The sequence below is a fragment of the Lissotriton vulgaris genome, chromosome 5 (genome assembly GCF_964263255.1).
Source record: "Lissotriton vulgaris chromosome 5, aLisVul1.2, whole genome shotgun sequence".
Taxonomy (NCBI): Eukaryota; Metazoa; Chordata; class Amphibia; order Caudata; family Salamandridae; genus Lissotriton; species Lissotriton vulgaris.
In genome coordinates, this window is record NC_141693.1 from 3,797,735 (window position 1) to 3,812,827 (window position 15,093).

Genomic DNA, 15,093 nt, shown 5'->3' on the forward strand with positions numbered 1-15,093 from the left:
TCTCTACCCATCTGAAATGGTGTGTGAGACACTTGCTCTCTTGTTCTGTCTGTAACAACAGAAAGCTAAACCCCACTTAACTCCTCATACTCGACACCTCCTTACAGTCTCTCAAACTGCTTGTATGTAGATCATTGAATTTTTGTGACCTTCCATTCTTTTTATTCCCAGCAGAGGAAGAACCTGTGCCAGATATCACAGAAAGTGATCAGCGAATGGACAACCGGTCAGAGCCATCGCAGTTCTCTTCTGCTGGCGAGGAAGTTGAAGACGAGGATGAGGAGGAAGATGAGGATGAAGATGAAGAGGAGGAAGATGATGATACTAATGTGAAAAATGGCAATGATTTTAGGGAGGTCCAGGGTAGTTTGATCCCAAAACCAGGTTCTCCCATAGCCAAAGGAGTGGAGAACCACAGCAAAAGCACGGAGTTAAATAGCAAAGAAACTGAATGCCTGAGAATAGATGCTTTGGGATCCTATGTAACTGAGAACGCGGAACCAATGGAGCTTGAAGTTGCAACGGGAGAGGTACCCAAGCATGTAAATGAATTGGAAGCGTTAGTGAAACAGCATAGGCATAGCTTTCCTGACCCTAAGAGCAATGCTGATCCCATGGCTGAGGAGAGTGATAAATATCAAGAGGTCTTGCAGCAAGAAAAGTTTGTTCCTAATATTGAACCTTTGTATGTGTTGGAAACTGAGAGCCCACAAATGCCAGCCATGGTGCCCTCACTCATTCTTACTCAGTCTTCTGTGCCTGTAAAAGCACAGCCCGATTTCCGTACATCGGGTAAGACTCAAAATGCCTCCCCTGAGCCAGAGGCATTTCAGATTTCTTCTCCAGAGTCTGACAGCACTTCACTGGAGCACTCTTGTGATACAGAGAGTGTGAGCCATAAGGCACTATTGCTAACCTCCCTACAGACCCACAGATCAAGGGCATCCTCTCCAGGCCCTAAATCCACTGCCTCTGAAATTATACCGCAAGAGCTTGCTCTCCAACAAGCTCCCTGTGAGCTACAATCCATGCTCCCTCCTGAGTCTGCCAAAGCAGAGACATCATTGCCTCTAATATCATCTGAGATGCCATCACTGTCTCCACAGGTGTCTGAGGATTGTACATTAAACTCATGTGACTCTCGAAATGCTTCACCCAGAACTCTGTCACCAATTCATTTGGCAACCTCTGAGCCCTCTGTTTCATGTTCTCCAAGTCAGTCACACTCTTTGCCAAAGTTGTCAAAATTTCGGGATTCATCTCTGAGAACATCAGAGTCTCCGGGTGCATCTCCCCAATCAGAGTCAGAACACTTAAAGCTCTCAGGCTCTCATGTGCCACCTCCACAGCCTTCTGCGTCATCATCCCCTTTGTCACCATTTCCAGATGCATCGATTTCTCAGGCTCCATCTCCCAGGTCCACTATATCTCTGACCTCGTCACAACCCTCTAGTTCAAGTGCAACTCCGAAGCTTCCTGGTTCGCCCAGCACTTCTCCAAGGCCTCCTGATTCTACATCTGTTTGTCAAGGGCTCCCTGAATCATCTACTTCTTGGACCACTTCTCCACAAGCTGTTTGTACAGGGCCTACTAGGGTTTCATCGCCATGTTCCCCTGCATCTCGGACACCGTCTCCAGAAACTTCTTGGTCATTGTGCCTGTCTCAGGCTGCCCCTCCGAAGCATGCTAGATCCCCTCGCTCTGCAGCACCAAAGCTTCAGCCAGTTTCCTCGGTACTGGGTAAAAAAAAGTTTTGTTCAAGGACTAAATCTTCAGATGCATCTAACTCTTTAGTTGAATGTGGCAAGGGAATTGACTCATTAGGATCCCATAATTCGGATGACGATCTTAAAGTACCCAGAGACCTTCAGCTATGTGAAGACCTGCAGCACTCCTCTGGTGCATGCAAGGATACCTCAGCTGTGCACAGGGGTTCAATGAAAAGATCAAAGGGTGAGCTTGTGCTTGCAGAGAAAACATGTAGCCCACATACTGAGCCCCTTCTGCTCAAAGATGTATCCAGGGAATCCAAATGCTTGAATGAGACAATGCTGCTGCTTCCTGAGCCACATGACGCTACTTGTGTAACTGAGTTGAACTTGAAATCAGAGACCCCTTCTGTTACGCCAGTAAAAAGGAAACGCACCTTGGCTGACACTGTCAGGAATCTGCAGTCCAAGTTTGATTCGAATTCTCAGGAGAATGGCAGGAAATTCAATGTTGCATCTATTAATGGAAACCCTGAAGGATCCTTTCTTCAAAGCAACCATCAGTCGAAGAGAGCCAGGAAAGATGACAGCTACCACAACAGGTAATGGTTGTGCCATTTTTAAAAAAAGGGACGAATCATGTGGTATGTCAGTGAGTAAGCTAGCTTCAGTTTCACGGCTGCTTGTGATTTTCCTGCTAATGTATACCCAGAAGTGTAACGTTCCCTTTCTTGTTCCCCAAATTTATAACTTTAAATTTGTTATATACACCGACCTATTCTTCTTGACTTCAAATTAATAGAAGTTAAGTGCAGCGGATAAACCCTGCTAATTTATGTCTTCGACATTACCTACTGACATGAGTAGCAGGCAAGGGCAGAACCTCCTTTGGAGCGGAGCAGCATCGCCCCACTACACTACCCCCAAAGCCCTAGAGATTAAAAATAAAAAGGTAATTTGTTACCATTCTTTCATTTCCTGTCACGAACAGAGCGTCAGGACGGGGCCAGGCCGCTCCTGAGTGACAGCAGCAGTGAGGGCTGTAAATTTACTATTTAAAGGGCGCATATCTTTTTGGCCGGCCGTCTTGAGACGGCCAGCCACACATGCACACTTTAAACATCTCTAACCCAACTGTCTTAAGACTGCTGCTTTAGTGCAAATGCAAAAGAGTGCTGTGGACTGCAGAGTGAGGCCGCTTCCTCCAATGAGTATGTTGCTCTCATGCTGCATTCCTGGTGGCCGGGAATGCTGTCAGAGAAAGAAGACGTCTGGTACCGAGGAAGTTGTTTGTCTTCAGGCATGTGAAAGAAGCTGGCTTTCTATGTAGTGTAGAAAGTCCAGGTTATCCTTATTGGTTTCAAAGGGCTCGCTTTAAAAATCCTTAAGTGCTCTAACTGTGGTAGTGTGGTCGAACAGTTTAGTCTTATCAACGAGGAGTGTTGAGCATTTGTTGACCACAGAATCAATAAATGAGACACACAATAAGAAATCCAAGAACAATTTAGAAAAATAACTCAAGATATTGTTTAATATTTAGATACCAGATCTTCTGGCTCAGGTAAGTACTTTAGTTTATCTTTTTTATACAATGAGCCTCAAACTTGATAATGTTATCCGATATGTACTGCATACAGGTATTTACAAACTGTTGTGGAGGGTACTCGTTAGGACTTGGGGGCCAAGGTCCAAAGTACCACCAGCAGTTAGGGTTTACTTGCCCTGGTGTGTCTCGATGCGGAGGTGCTGGTCTTGATGGTAACTTCGAGCGCGGTCAGTGCTCAAAATTTAAAGGGACATGTCAAAATGACAGAGTCTGCAAAAGGGGACTTGGGGACAAATCTGGCAGACCCAAAGGGGTGCTCAGCTTGTGGGAACTCCTAGGACAAGGGGACACATACAGAAGATGTGTACTCTGGCTGTGGGGCTTGGGTACAGAGGTGCTAACTGGGGTCATTAGAGACTCTAACTGTTCTTGTTATATCTGCAGAAGAGGGAAAAGAAACACAGCAGGGCCATTCTGAGTTAAGCTTGCTTCTCTCAAAGTCCCTTGGCATGCAGGTAAATCAAGATCAAAAGATACTTTATTCGACAAATGAATGCCATAAAAGTGAACATGTAGGAGGAAACGTTTCATCGGAAAAAAAGACATTACTTTACAAATGACAATTAAAATTTAAGGTGCTGTATACCAAAAAATAAAGTTAAAATTATTGGATAGAGCAGAAGGTTTCATATAAAGTGCATAGTGCCAAATTCATATTACTATATACATTAAGGAGACAAGTTAAAATTCCTGGCTGGAGCAGATGATAACATATAAAATATCAAATACTAACTGATGAAGTACAGAATTCTACGTTCACATTATCATAAACAATTGGACAAATATTAATGTTTAAGTACTCACTGTATAGTAGACACTGCAATTTAAAATGACTAAATAGAGCAGGGGTATCCAGTGACGTGCAAAATGCTGTAGTAAAAAGTGCAATGTGCTAAATTTACAGTTTAACAGTAAACATTCAAATAATCATGTTTACATAGAAAAAAGGATGATTTGATAGTATTTGTTAAAATGACAGCTTTTTTCTACATCTGATGACTCCTGATAAAAAACTTGCAACCCCAAAACAGACCATAGGCGAAGATAGCATTTGGAGGTATAGCAAAGCGGGCTTGACTTGGAAAAAAATGACAGTCTTTGAGAAGGGGAAGTATAAATCTTTTACGCAGCTGAACATAAAAATCACAGAAAAAGATCAAATGTAAGGTATCTTGTTCTGAAAAATCGTCACAAGGACAAGGTTTGCGAGTACCTTGTTTAGCAAAACCTTGTTTAGGAAAACCTTGTGGAACAGCTAAAATCCAAGCGATCAAATGTAACCAAAATCTTAACAAAAAACATTGAAAAACATTATTTACAATAAGTAAGTATGGTTGAACTTGATAGTACAAAGGTAATGTGATATATCTTCTAACCGTTGGTTTTATTAGCTCCTTTTACTCCCTAGGGCCCTGTTGCTTCTCCAAAAACTGTAATTTAATGGCTCTAATCTTAGGTTTGCTCATCGGTTTTGGCCTGTTATATAAATCAGGGCAACCTAGCAATTTAATCAGGTCCATTATATACTTCAACCATGGGATATCCAAGGCTCTATCCAAAGCTATACAATCCATGATTACCAATTGGTTTAATTTTGTGCTGGGGCTAGCCTAAACTCCGAGCCAACGTAGCAAAGGGGCTATCGCTATCTCATCCTCGATGTACCCCACCCCAACCTCTTCATGTAAAATAAACTCTGGGGTGGTGGAAGGTACCGCCAATAGTTTACGTAAAAACGTATCTTCGGCTCTTTGAACCTCTTTACCTTCCTTATAGCCCCAAATATCACAACCATATGACGCCATGGGTATATACTTTTCTTTTCAACAGGGCAGGTAAAGGTTTGGTTCCTAGTTTCTTTGCAAAATTTAGGGTAGTCCCCTTTGGTCTGGTCAAGGTATTCTTTTTTTTTTTTTTGTATAATTTGTGCTCCCCACGACCATCAAAGAGTACCCCCAAATATGGAAAGGTTGGGACTTTTGATAATTCAACCCCCTTGCAATGAAATTTGAACTTCTGGGGTTTTCGGGAGCCAATAGACATATGTGACTACTTGAAATGTATTGATAGATCTAAAGAGTCCATAAAAACTATAAAACCATCTAGTCATCTTTGGAGCCCAACAGCTGTTCTTGCAAGTAAAACCGTATCATCTGCATATAACAATGGGGGTATTTTCTTGTCATCAACCCTAGGGATGTCCATACAGCTTGTTGTTAAAAAATCCCCCATCTCGTTTATGTACAGAGTAAAAAGGAGGGGGCTAATATATATCCCTGACGTACCACCCTCTTTACATCCCAAGGGCTTATCAAGTCACCATTTTTATTGTATCTAACTGCGCTGCGGCTGTGTTTTTTCATGAATCTTGAATAAAAAAGCCACTAACTGGGGTTCAAGGCCCATATCTCTTAGAATTAGCCATAGTTTGGACCTATTTACGCATCAAACGCTTGTGTCTAATCCATGAAAGCCAAGTGTAGTACTCCCTTTTTGGCAATCGTATACTTTCATATGACTAAATGTAAGTTACGGCATTGGTCTAGAGTCCTTTTGCCCGCCCTAAAACCATATTGTAGATCAGAAATAACGTATAAAGTGTCTAACCAAGTAGTCAAGCACTCTAAAATGACTTTTCCCATAATTTTAATAGCAGAGTCTAAAAGAGAGATCGGCCTATAACTTATAGGGTCATCTTGTGCACCTTTTTTAAAAATAGGGACAATGCCTTTCCCCAGGTTGACTGGAGACTTTGTGAACACTCCGCATTAAAAACATGTGCTACAATTCTCGACCAAACACTAGTGTCAGCCTTAAACAGGTCTGCTGGTACCCCATCGGGGCCTGGGGCCTTTCCCCCCGCTGTGGATAAAATTTAATTATAAACTCCCTCTATGCTAAAAATAAGCCCTGGACTAATATGCTCACCTCCACGGGCTCTGTCATTTCTTCTATACTGACATTATTAAAAATACGGCTAAAGTGCGAACCCCATTGGTCAGCTGGAATTAAACACTCTTTATTTAAATTTTTGGAATCGGAGAGGAAAGAGCTATTGACTACTGACCAGAAATTTGCACTATCTTTCAATACGCATGCTTCGCTCAGGGCTTCCCACACCTGCTCTTTTAACTGATTTTTTTCTGTTTTGAATAGCCAATTTGTAAGCTGTCCTTTTAGCTCTAATTTCTATTGTATCTCTAGGGATACGTTTGATGGCCTGTAAAAGCTCCCTGTGAGTTTAGAACAAGAGCTATCAAACCATCTTTCGGCCTTCGAACAACTGAACTTGCTCACAACAGTAAGGTCTGTAGAAATGTGTTTTGTTAATATTTAGAAGGCTTCTAGAATGGTATAATCATCCATGGATGAATCTAGGCAGAGTTAAATTTCTGAGGCAAAGGAAGTGTACAGATTTTCAAGGAAGCTATCTTGGATAATCCTTTCCCATTTTAACCAGCGATTTTGATCTTTGGTTAGATCTTTATTTATAATATGGGTAATTATCCTCTCGAATTCGATTGCAGAGAGTGAAATTGTAAGGGAATTATGGTCACTGTAACATGACCAAGAAACTGTTAATACCACAATATTTGAGGCTAGTGATATAGTCAATGGTACTAGACCTTCCGTTCCCTGTATAAGTTGGTACTGGCGCCAAGCTGTTTTTTTGCAGAGGACCTAGTAAATTATGGGTTATTTATTATTTATACGTTTTGTAAAGCGCATGGCTACCCCCAGCGGGGGTGTCCCGGCGCTGTGGACGACAACGGCAAAACCAAGGAGTTAGTAGCTGGAGAACAGCCATGTCTTGAGTTTACATCTGAACAGAGATTCCAGCTCAATCAGTTGAATACTCTGCGGGAGGGAGTTCCAAAGCTTAGATGACACCACCGCAAAAGCTCTGCCTCCTTTTCTGGAGCGGAGGAAGCGTGGAGGTTGTTGGAGGCGGAGGTGGTTGGACCTGAGTGCTCATGATGAGTATACTAACATCAGCCTACTTCTTAAATATCCAGGACCCTTCCTGTTCAAGGTCCTGAACATAAGGACCAGGGCCTTAAACTGAATGCGGGCGGATATCTGAAGCCAATGCAGGATCTTTAAATGGGGGGAAATAGAGTGGCGGTAGGGCACATTACAAATCAGCCAGGCTGACGCGTTCTGCACAATTTGCAACCGATGTAGAAGATAGGCTGGGGCGCCCACATAGAGGATGTTAGAATAGTATAGATGGCAGGTAATGAGGGCAATTACAATCGTTTTTAGAGAGTCCCTGGGCAGGTATGGCGCGATTTTTCTTATCATACGCAACTTGCCAAAACAGGCAGAGGTCACTTTGTGAATTTGAATTTTATATGCCAACTCATTATCAGTTTGGACGCCAAGGTTACGCGCCACTTTCACCGGAGATGGGGGGGGATTCAGTTCGTGAGGCCACCACATCATCGACGGTAAAGGGGATTTTTGGTTAAAAAATAGAACCTCCATTTTATCAGTGTTTAATTTCAAGGTGTTGAGTGTCATCCAAGCAACGATGTCAGAGAGGCAGGTTTTAAAGGTCCCGAGTGTATTGTCAGAGGGGTCTCGGAAGGTAAAAATAAGCGGAGTATCATCAGCATAAGAAACCACTCGGACTATGTGAGCCTCTGACATCTGCTAAGGGAGACAGACGTTGAAGAAAAGTGGGCTAAGCGCCGATCCCTGGGGGACTCCACAGCTAAGGGCTTTTTGTCTTTGGAAAAGTAGGGTCGGCACCACACCTGTTGAGTTCTATCGTCAGGAAGGATTTAATCCAGGCCAGAGGGGTATCTCGTATCCCTACCTCATGAAGCCGGTCTAGTAGTATGGAGTGGGAGACTGTATCGAAAGCCGCGTACAGATCAAGGAGCACCAGCATAGCTACTTCGCCTCTTTTCACGCACCCCCTGATCGTCTCTGTGACTTCCAAAAGGGCTGTCTCCGTACTATAGCCGGCTCTGAAGCCGGACTGTGAGTCGTGAAGGAGATTTTTTGTCTCCAGGAATTCTGTCAGTTGTTCTTGTACGACTTTTTCTAGTACTTTAGCTGGTTTGGGGAGAAACGATACGGGTCGATAGTTACTAAATACTGAAGGGTCAGCCTCAGGTTTTTTTAGGATGGGGATTACTGTGGCCTGTTTCCACACAGAAGGGAAGTGACTGGAGAGAAGGGAGGAGTTCCATATGGAGAGAAGTGGTTGAATAATGACCGGGGCCAGGGAAGTGAACATCTTAGCAGGAACCGGATCAAGAGGGGAGTCTGATTTACATTTCTGCATTTTCAGAAGGGCCGTGTCTAGGGGGATAGGCTTGATGGTACAGAGCATTGATTCACTAGAGAGCGGGCTCCGTTGAGTAGTCCCCTCCCCAAACTCCTCCGGGGGGTTGAAGAAGGAGAAAATATCAGAGATTTTACTGTGGAAGAAATCAGACAGGCCATCACAGAGCTCTTGACTGGGTTCAGTAGTGCACGCCAGAGCCGCTGGGTTAGAGAAATCTTTCACAATTTGGCAAAGTGTTTTGGCCGAATTGTCCGTGGTCATAATTTTGGCGGGGAAATATTCTTTCATGGCCAGTTGGCAGGGTTTGTAAAAAAAATGTAACTCATTTCTGTAATTGACTTTCGCGGCATGATCATAGTTAAGACGCCAGCACCGCTCAAGTCTCTTACATTTACTTCTCTCTTCGCGCAAGGTTGAGGAAAACCAGGGGGTGGAGGGTTTGGCGCGTGCCGAAGTGTGAGATTGGAGGGGGGCAATGGCATCTACGGCTGCAGAAAGGTATATATTACATTTCTCAACATCGTCATTAAGATCGTCCGAAGACTGTCAATTCCGGTTGGCCAGTACGGGTTCGAGCGAGTCACAAGTGACTTTGGTCCACTTTCTCCCCCAGATTTCCGTTTTATTTGGAACCATGGGAGGGGGGGGCGGGAATCAGATTAAATGGGACTAAAAAATTATCAGACCAGGTGATGGATAGAGAAGGGTAAGTGGTAAGAGCTGACAAATTGGTGAATAGAAGGTCCAAGGTCCTTGTGCGTAGGGCCCTGAAATCTTTGTTCCAGGTTAATGCCTGCTAGTGTTTTAATCAGGGACCTTGCTTTCGCGCAGGAGGGGTCATCTATATGAAGATTAAAATCGCCCAAGATGGTAAAGTGGGGGTGTTTCAAAGATAGATCCGCAAGGTTAGATAGTAACTCCATAAGGTAGGAGGGCTGGGTACCTGGAGGGTTGTAAATCAATGCACCTGGAACAATCAAGTGCGTGGAGTCAGAGACACTGAAATACATAGCTTCAATGGGACCAGTATTCGCAATTTTCCTGGAGGCTATTTTCCATTGTAATCCTGATATTATGGCTAACCCTCCTCCTATTTTCGTTCCTGGACGGCTAATCCCGACCAGTTCGTAGTCAGGAGGAATTGCTAGGGCAATATCTGGGTTAGAGGTGTTTTTTATCCAGGTCTCAGTGAGAAACATCAGGTCCCAGGAATTCGAGTTTAGGGACAGCCATATATCCCCAGTGCCGTGGAAGGGACTGGCAATTAATGAGACATGCTTTTATCGCCTGTGGGGGGGGGGGGAGGGGGGAGGGGGGGGTTACGTGTTGTTCCTCTTTAATACACCCTCGAGGTCTGGCAGGAGAACATGGAATATAAAAGGGGCAGTTCTTGCAGGCAAAGTGTTTGCTAAATAGCCCAGCCGGTTTGCATTTAATGTTATTACAGCCGGGTTCGGGTCTCGTTGAGAGGGTATTTTCCAAAAAAGTACCTGCTGGTGTATGTTCAAAATGATTTAGCGTAGGGGTAAACTCCCCTTGGTCCTGTTAGATAATACAGTTTAAAGTTCATGAATGAATATTAAAATCCCCTAAAATTATTAAATCATAGTATGAAGATTTACCCTCCTCATAATTTTCCAGAAACTCCTCTAGGATTAGCAATTGTTCCAGCTCGTAATCTCTGGAGAAGGAATTATACAAATTTGCTATTAGCAAAATAGGACGTTTTTTAAATGAGTACTACCGCTAGCAAGTGGTGAGATTTGCATTCAATCATTCGCAATTTACAGGAGAGTTTTAATGAAAACATTAAAAGTAAACCCCCTCGTGCTCTACCCATATTGGAGGGAATAGCATATTTACAAAAAGATTTAAAACCATCTAAATAGAAAGTCATTTACCTCCCACGTTTCCTGAAAGGCAATGATATGATCTCCTAGAAACATTTCCCAATTTAAAAGGCCTCTATTTGACCTTAGGCCCGCTATATTCCATGACAAAATGTTCTCATGGACGTTCAAAGATGAGGACGTTACAATGTGGCAATCCACAGGCTCAATAAGAGGTAATATGGAGGTAGACAGATTTGAAGGACAGTGGTTAATCACAGTGTTATATAATAATAACGGTGAAACCAGTCAATCTTGTTGGTCCAGGTCCGATAGGGGAGAAAACCTATTATGTGTTTTAGTAATGAATAGGGCTTCAATTTTATGCTTAGTGGAGGGCTTAAAGAAATGACCTAGGTGCAACGGCCAGATCTTAGTTGTTCTGGCAATGTTTGTTCCACATGATAACTGAGACCTCACCATATTTGGGTGAAATTAATAACTATGCAGTCACCCTGAATGTCCTTAATGTGAGTCCCAACCCACCGGGCCATAATAATTTCTCCAATCTGTAACTCCTGGAGGCCCCTATGTTTTATGAGCCAGTCTACACCTTTATTTCGGAGTTGATCCCAAGATTATCCAGTATTGGGTTTTCTTTCATAGATTCACATGCCTCAATCATTCCCTGTCGCCGAGGCGGGAGTTCCACGGTAATAATACATACAAAAGCAGTGCCTTAGAAAAAATTTGTAGTAGGCTGACAAGACTATAGCCCCCAAAAGGCCCAAAACTTAGCAGCCTATCTACCTCATTCTATGAAAAGAACTGAAAGTAGTTCCAACCAATCCGCTGTCTGCATCCTCTAGAACCAGCAGAGGCAGTTCTCCTCAGATTTTCACCGCACGTCGTGTGGAAGGGAGTCTCCCCTGAGTGCCTACTCAGTTTTTCTACTTTTCACTTCAGGATGTCTGAGAAGAAAGCCCTTTTCAAGGCCTGCAGGACCTGTGATAAAAAGAGGGTCCATGTAGATAATCAGCATAAAGACTGCATCTACATCCTGCATAACAATCACATTGTGAAGGATTGTAGGATTTGTCGCACCTTCCCTGCCAAAACCATCAGGGACAGGGAAGCGAGGGTTCTTTTATGGCTCAAATCATCTTCTACAGATGATGATACGACAGAGCTTCAATTTCCAGCAAAAGAGCCAGATCCGGGGATGGCTCTTCTCCCGAGAGGAAAAAACATAACAAATCCTCTCATGGAGCTTCAGAACCCAAAAGGAGGTCATCTTCTCCTCCTCTTGACTCTCCATCTTCTCCGCCTTCAGGATCGTCAGCGTCTAAAACAGTGAGTAAAGCTCAGGCAAAAACGGTTTCACTGGTGTCTTCTCACTCAGTCTCTGTGACTTCTACCACCTCAAGCTCTCCTGCTACGGTGTCTACTTCTGCTATAACATCACCTATTGTGTCAGCCAAGGTTTCTTCAAAGAAATCTTCTGGGGCTAAGGACAGTTCTTCAATTTTACCCAAATCATCGTCGACGAGCATACCATCGACAGTTCCATCGTCAACGAAGTCATTGTCGACGAAAGCCCCGTCTAAGTCATCGTCGGCGAAGGGCCCGTCGACGTCGAAGATCTCCACGACGACTCAATCATCAAAGAAGAGTCCGTCGACGACGGTCGCGTCGACAGCAGCCCTGTCGACGACAGCTCAGTCGACGGCGGTCTCGTCGATGAAAAGTCCATCAACAGTAACACCGTCGACGACGATTCAGTCGACGACGAGCCCGTCAACGGCAATTCCATGAACGATCCAGCCGCCTTCAACACATCTGATTAAGACGCCTAAATCAACAAAAAGTCCCGTCATTTCCAAAACTCCACCTGCAAGAGTGCTTTACCTCAAGTGTCTCATGCTTCACCTGTGGCATACACTCATTTTCAGTTGAAAACCTATCATAGGCAGGAATATGCTAATATTTCTCCACTACTGCCATCGTAAATTTTGGAAACCTATGTTGAAGAGGAGGAAGCTGATGAGGAGGATGGAGATGAAGAAGGTCCCTTTGGGATTGCTCGCCATCCATCAGAATTGCGGATAAAATGTCAGGAAGAGGACAAAGAAAAGGATATTCAGGAGCATTTCTAACAAGAGGATTTGTCTACACCTTTTTATAGACAACCATTTAGAGCTCCACGTTCGGAAGAGACAAGTCATCTCCCTCCTTCTTTAATTCAGGACTTACAGGCCATGTTGGCGGACTATCGCCAGAGGTTTCCGCCTACACCGTCCACTCCAACTGTACCTTCTGTACCGGCGGATGTACCTATGCCTCCACCGCCGCAGGTTCCAGTGTCGCCAAGACAAACTGTAGACCCCCACACCACAAGAGGATCAGAATACTTCCTTTTCGGATGAAGATGGAAGAGAGGAAGGCGAGCTGCCTCGTGACGACGCAACTGGAGATCCGTGGGATGAATACATAATTTGCTGTAACCCTCTGACTCTCCACCTGAGGACATTGGCGGCTTTCACAATATCATGCAAAGGGCTGCTGCAAGATTTGAACTCACAAAGTTCAAATTGAATTAATTCAAAAAGAATAAATCCTTCAAAGTGCAAGGTGTTTTTATTTTCACCGCACCAAAGTCAATCAATGATCAAAGAAACTTAATGGAAAATGTACACACAATATACAAAAATTCAATATGCCCACGGGGAAAAAGGAGGAAGGTACTAGGAAAGGGGTACACATTTAATGATAGTTCAACATCACTAATCAAAGTTTTTCATGAGCATGAATCAACATTACCATCATATAAATTAATAGATCCCCAAGCGTGGGGTCAAAAAACAATGTGCAGACATCAAAACAACATTTCAAAAAGAAGCTCCTATTAAGCTGTATACATCTGGCTTTTCTTAGGAGTTCTAGATTGTAGAAAGAAGTCTACGTTTCGACCCTGGGATTGTAGGACATTAAATCCTTACTACGCGGGTCTTCATCAGGACGTGGAGGGAGGAAGGGAGGGTGGGGCTGTATCCTAAACAAAAATAGAAGTATATTAAAACCGGTCTCAGGAGGAGTCCCAAGATAATAATTAACAGGAAGGCCTGTTACGTTCGAGGTATCTACATTTGATTTAAAGAAAATTAAACTACGCAAGGAGGAAGAGGTTATACTGAGGATAGGACCATGACTTTCATAAAATTACCTGGTGAGGAATCAAAAGGTGGCCTGAAAAAACGTGTCCCTTGTCGTTGTCGTACCGTAATTATGCCAATATTAGTCCGTATCTAAAAACCGTGATAGAAATGATGACAGGGGCGTCAGTTACTTACTATTATCGCCACAAGAGCGACAACTTAACAAATAATCATCAGCGTTGTTTAATGTAGAACCTACCCTTGCATTAAGGCTTGCTTATCTCAAAGGAATCAATCGCATTATTATCAAATTACTATTGAGCAGTCGGATTGTTTTTTGCACGATTTTAAAGAGGGGTTTAGGAAAATCACCAGGGCTATACCTATCATAGATTTCATTTGGAAGGAAGGTCTTAAGATTATGAAGACACCGGCTTCTATTCCTGCAGTCCTTCCTCGTATTGAAAAGAAGTATAGAGCACCGCCAGAAACTCCATCTTGTCTGGTGGGCCACCCACGTCCGGACTCTGTAATCTCGCAAGCTGTACAACAGAGGTCCAAGAATCCATCCACTCCAATCTCTACGCCACCAGATAAAGAGGGTAGAAGATTGCATTTAATACGGAAAAAGTTCTCCACCAATGCTGCATCTTCCATCAAGGCAGCAAATTCTCTTGCAATTCTTGCCCGCTATGACCAACAGATGTGGTCAGATTCGTCGGAGTTCATAGATTTGATACCAGAAGACCGTCAACAGGAGGCACGTAAGATAGTGCTTGAAGGAGAGAGGGTTGCATCAGAGATAATAGACTGCGCCCTGGACATTGCAAATACTAACTTTAGACAGTTAGCGGGTGCTGCGGTCCTCAGACGCCAGGGTTGGCTCAGAGCAACCTCCTTCAGACCGGAAGTGCAAACGAAAATCCTTGATATGGCTTACGATGGGGACTCGCTCTTCGGTAAGCACATAGATGACATGATGCCTTACTTACCATTAAGATTCAGAAAAAGGGGGTGGTGATGGACAGAGTTTCTGAATAAAGCAGAATACTCCTACCCAGTCAACAGATCAGGGCTTGATCCATCACCGTTTTTTAGCTCACTGCACCATCCCAGCTCAGAACCTGGGTACATGCAAATTAGTCTGTCCCTGGCCCAGTGAATCATGGGAACAGGGCAGACCAAACTACCAAGCCAATTCTTTTACTGGAAAGGAAACAAGCTTCCGGGGACCGGTTTCTGGCATTACAGCCGTCTTCGGCCCGGCTTGCTTGAATCCTGATGGTGTAGTGAGCAAGGGACTCATGTCAGGGACTTTCCCAGCACGGAGGCTTTCCCAGGAAGCACAGAAGTGCAGCGGCGTTTCTTTCACCAATCCCGCCCACACCTCGCCGCACCCGCTCCGCGGGTGCCGCATCGTCTTGAGGGTTCAAGGGCAGCATCTCCAACGGAGTGACGAGCAAGGCGGCACCAGGTGAGAGGCGTCAGCGGGGCT

At 44.0% G+C, this 15,093-nt stretch overlaps 1 protein-coding gene across 6 annotated transcripts in view; it reads left to right on the top strand.

Annotated features, from left to right (window-relative positions):
- Positions 1 to 15,093, top strand: part of DAXX (death domain associated protein) — a 343,599-nt gene that overhangs the window by 218,722 nt on the left and 109,784 nt on the right. For 3 of the 6 annotated variants that reach the window (XM_086920614.1, XM_086920611.1, XM_086920615.1), the window contains exon 6: positions 175 to 2,311. In XM_086920614.1, the coding sequence (XP_086776740.1) occupies positions 175 to 2,311 (2,137 nt within the window). Of the gene's footprint in view, positions 1 to 171; positions 2,312 to 15,093 lie in introns of all 6 variants that reach the window. The other 3 variants (XM_086920612.1, XM_086920609.1, XM_086920613.1) reach the window with 1 other exon arrangement.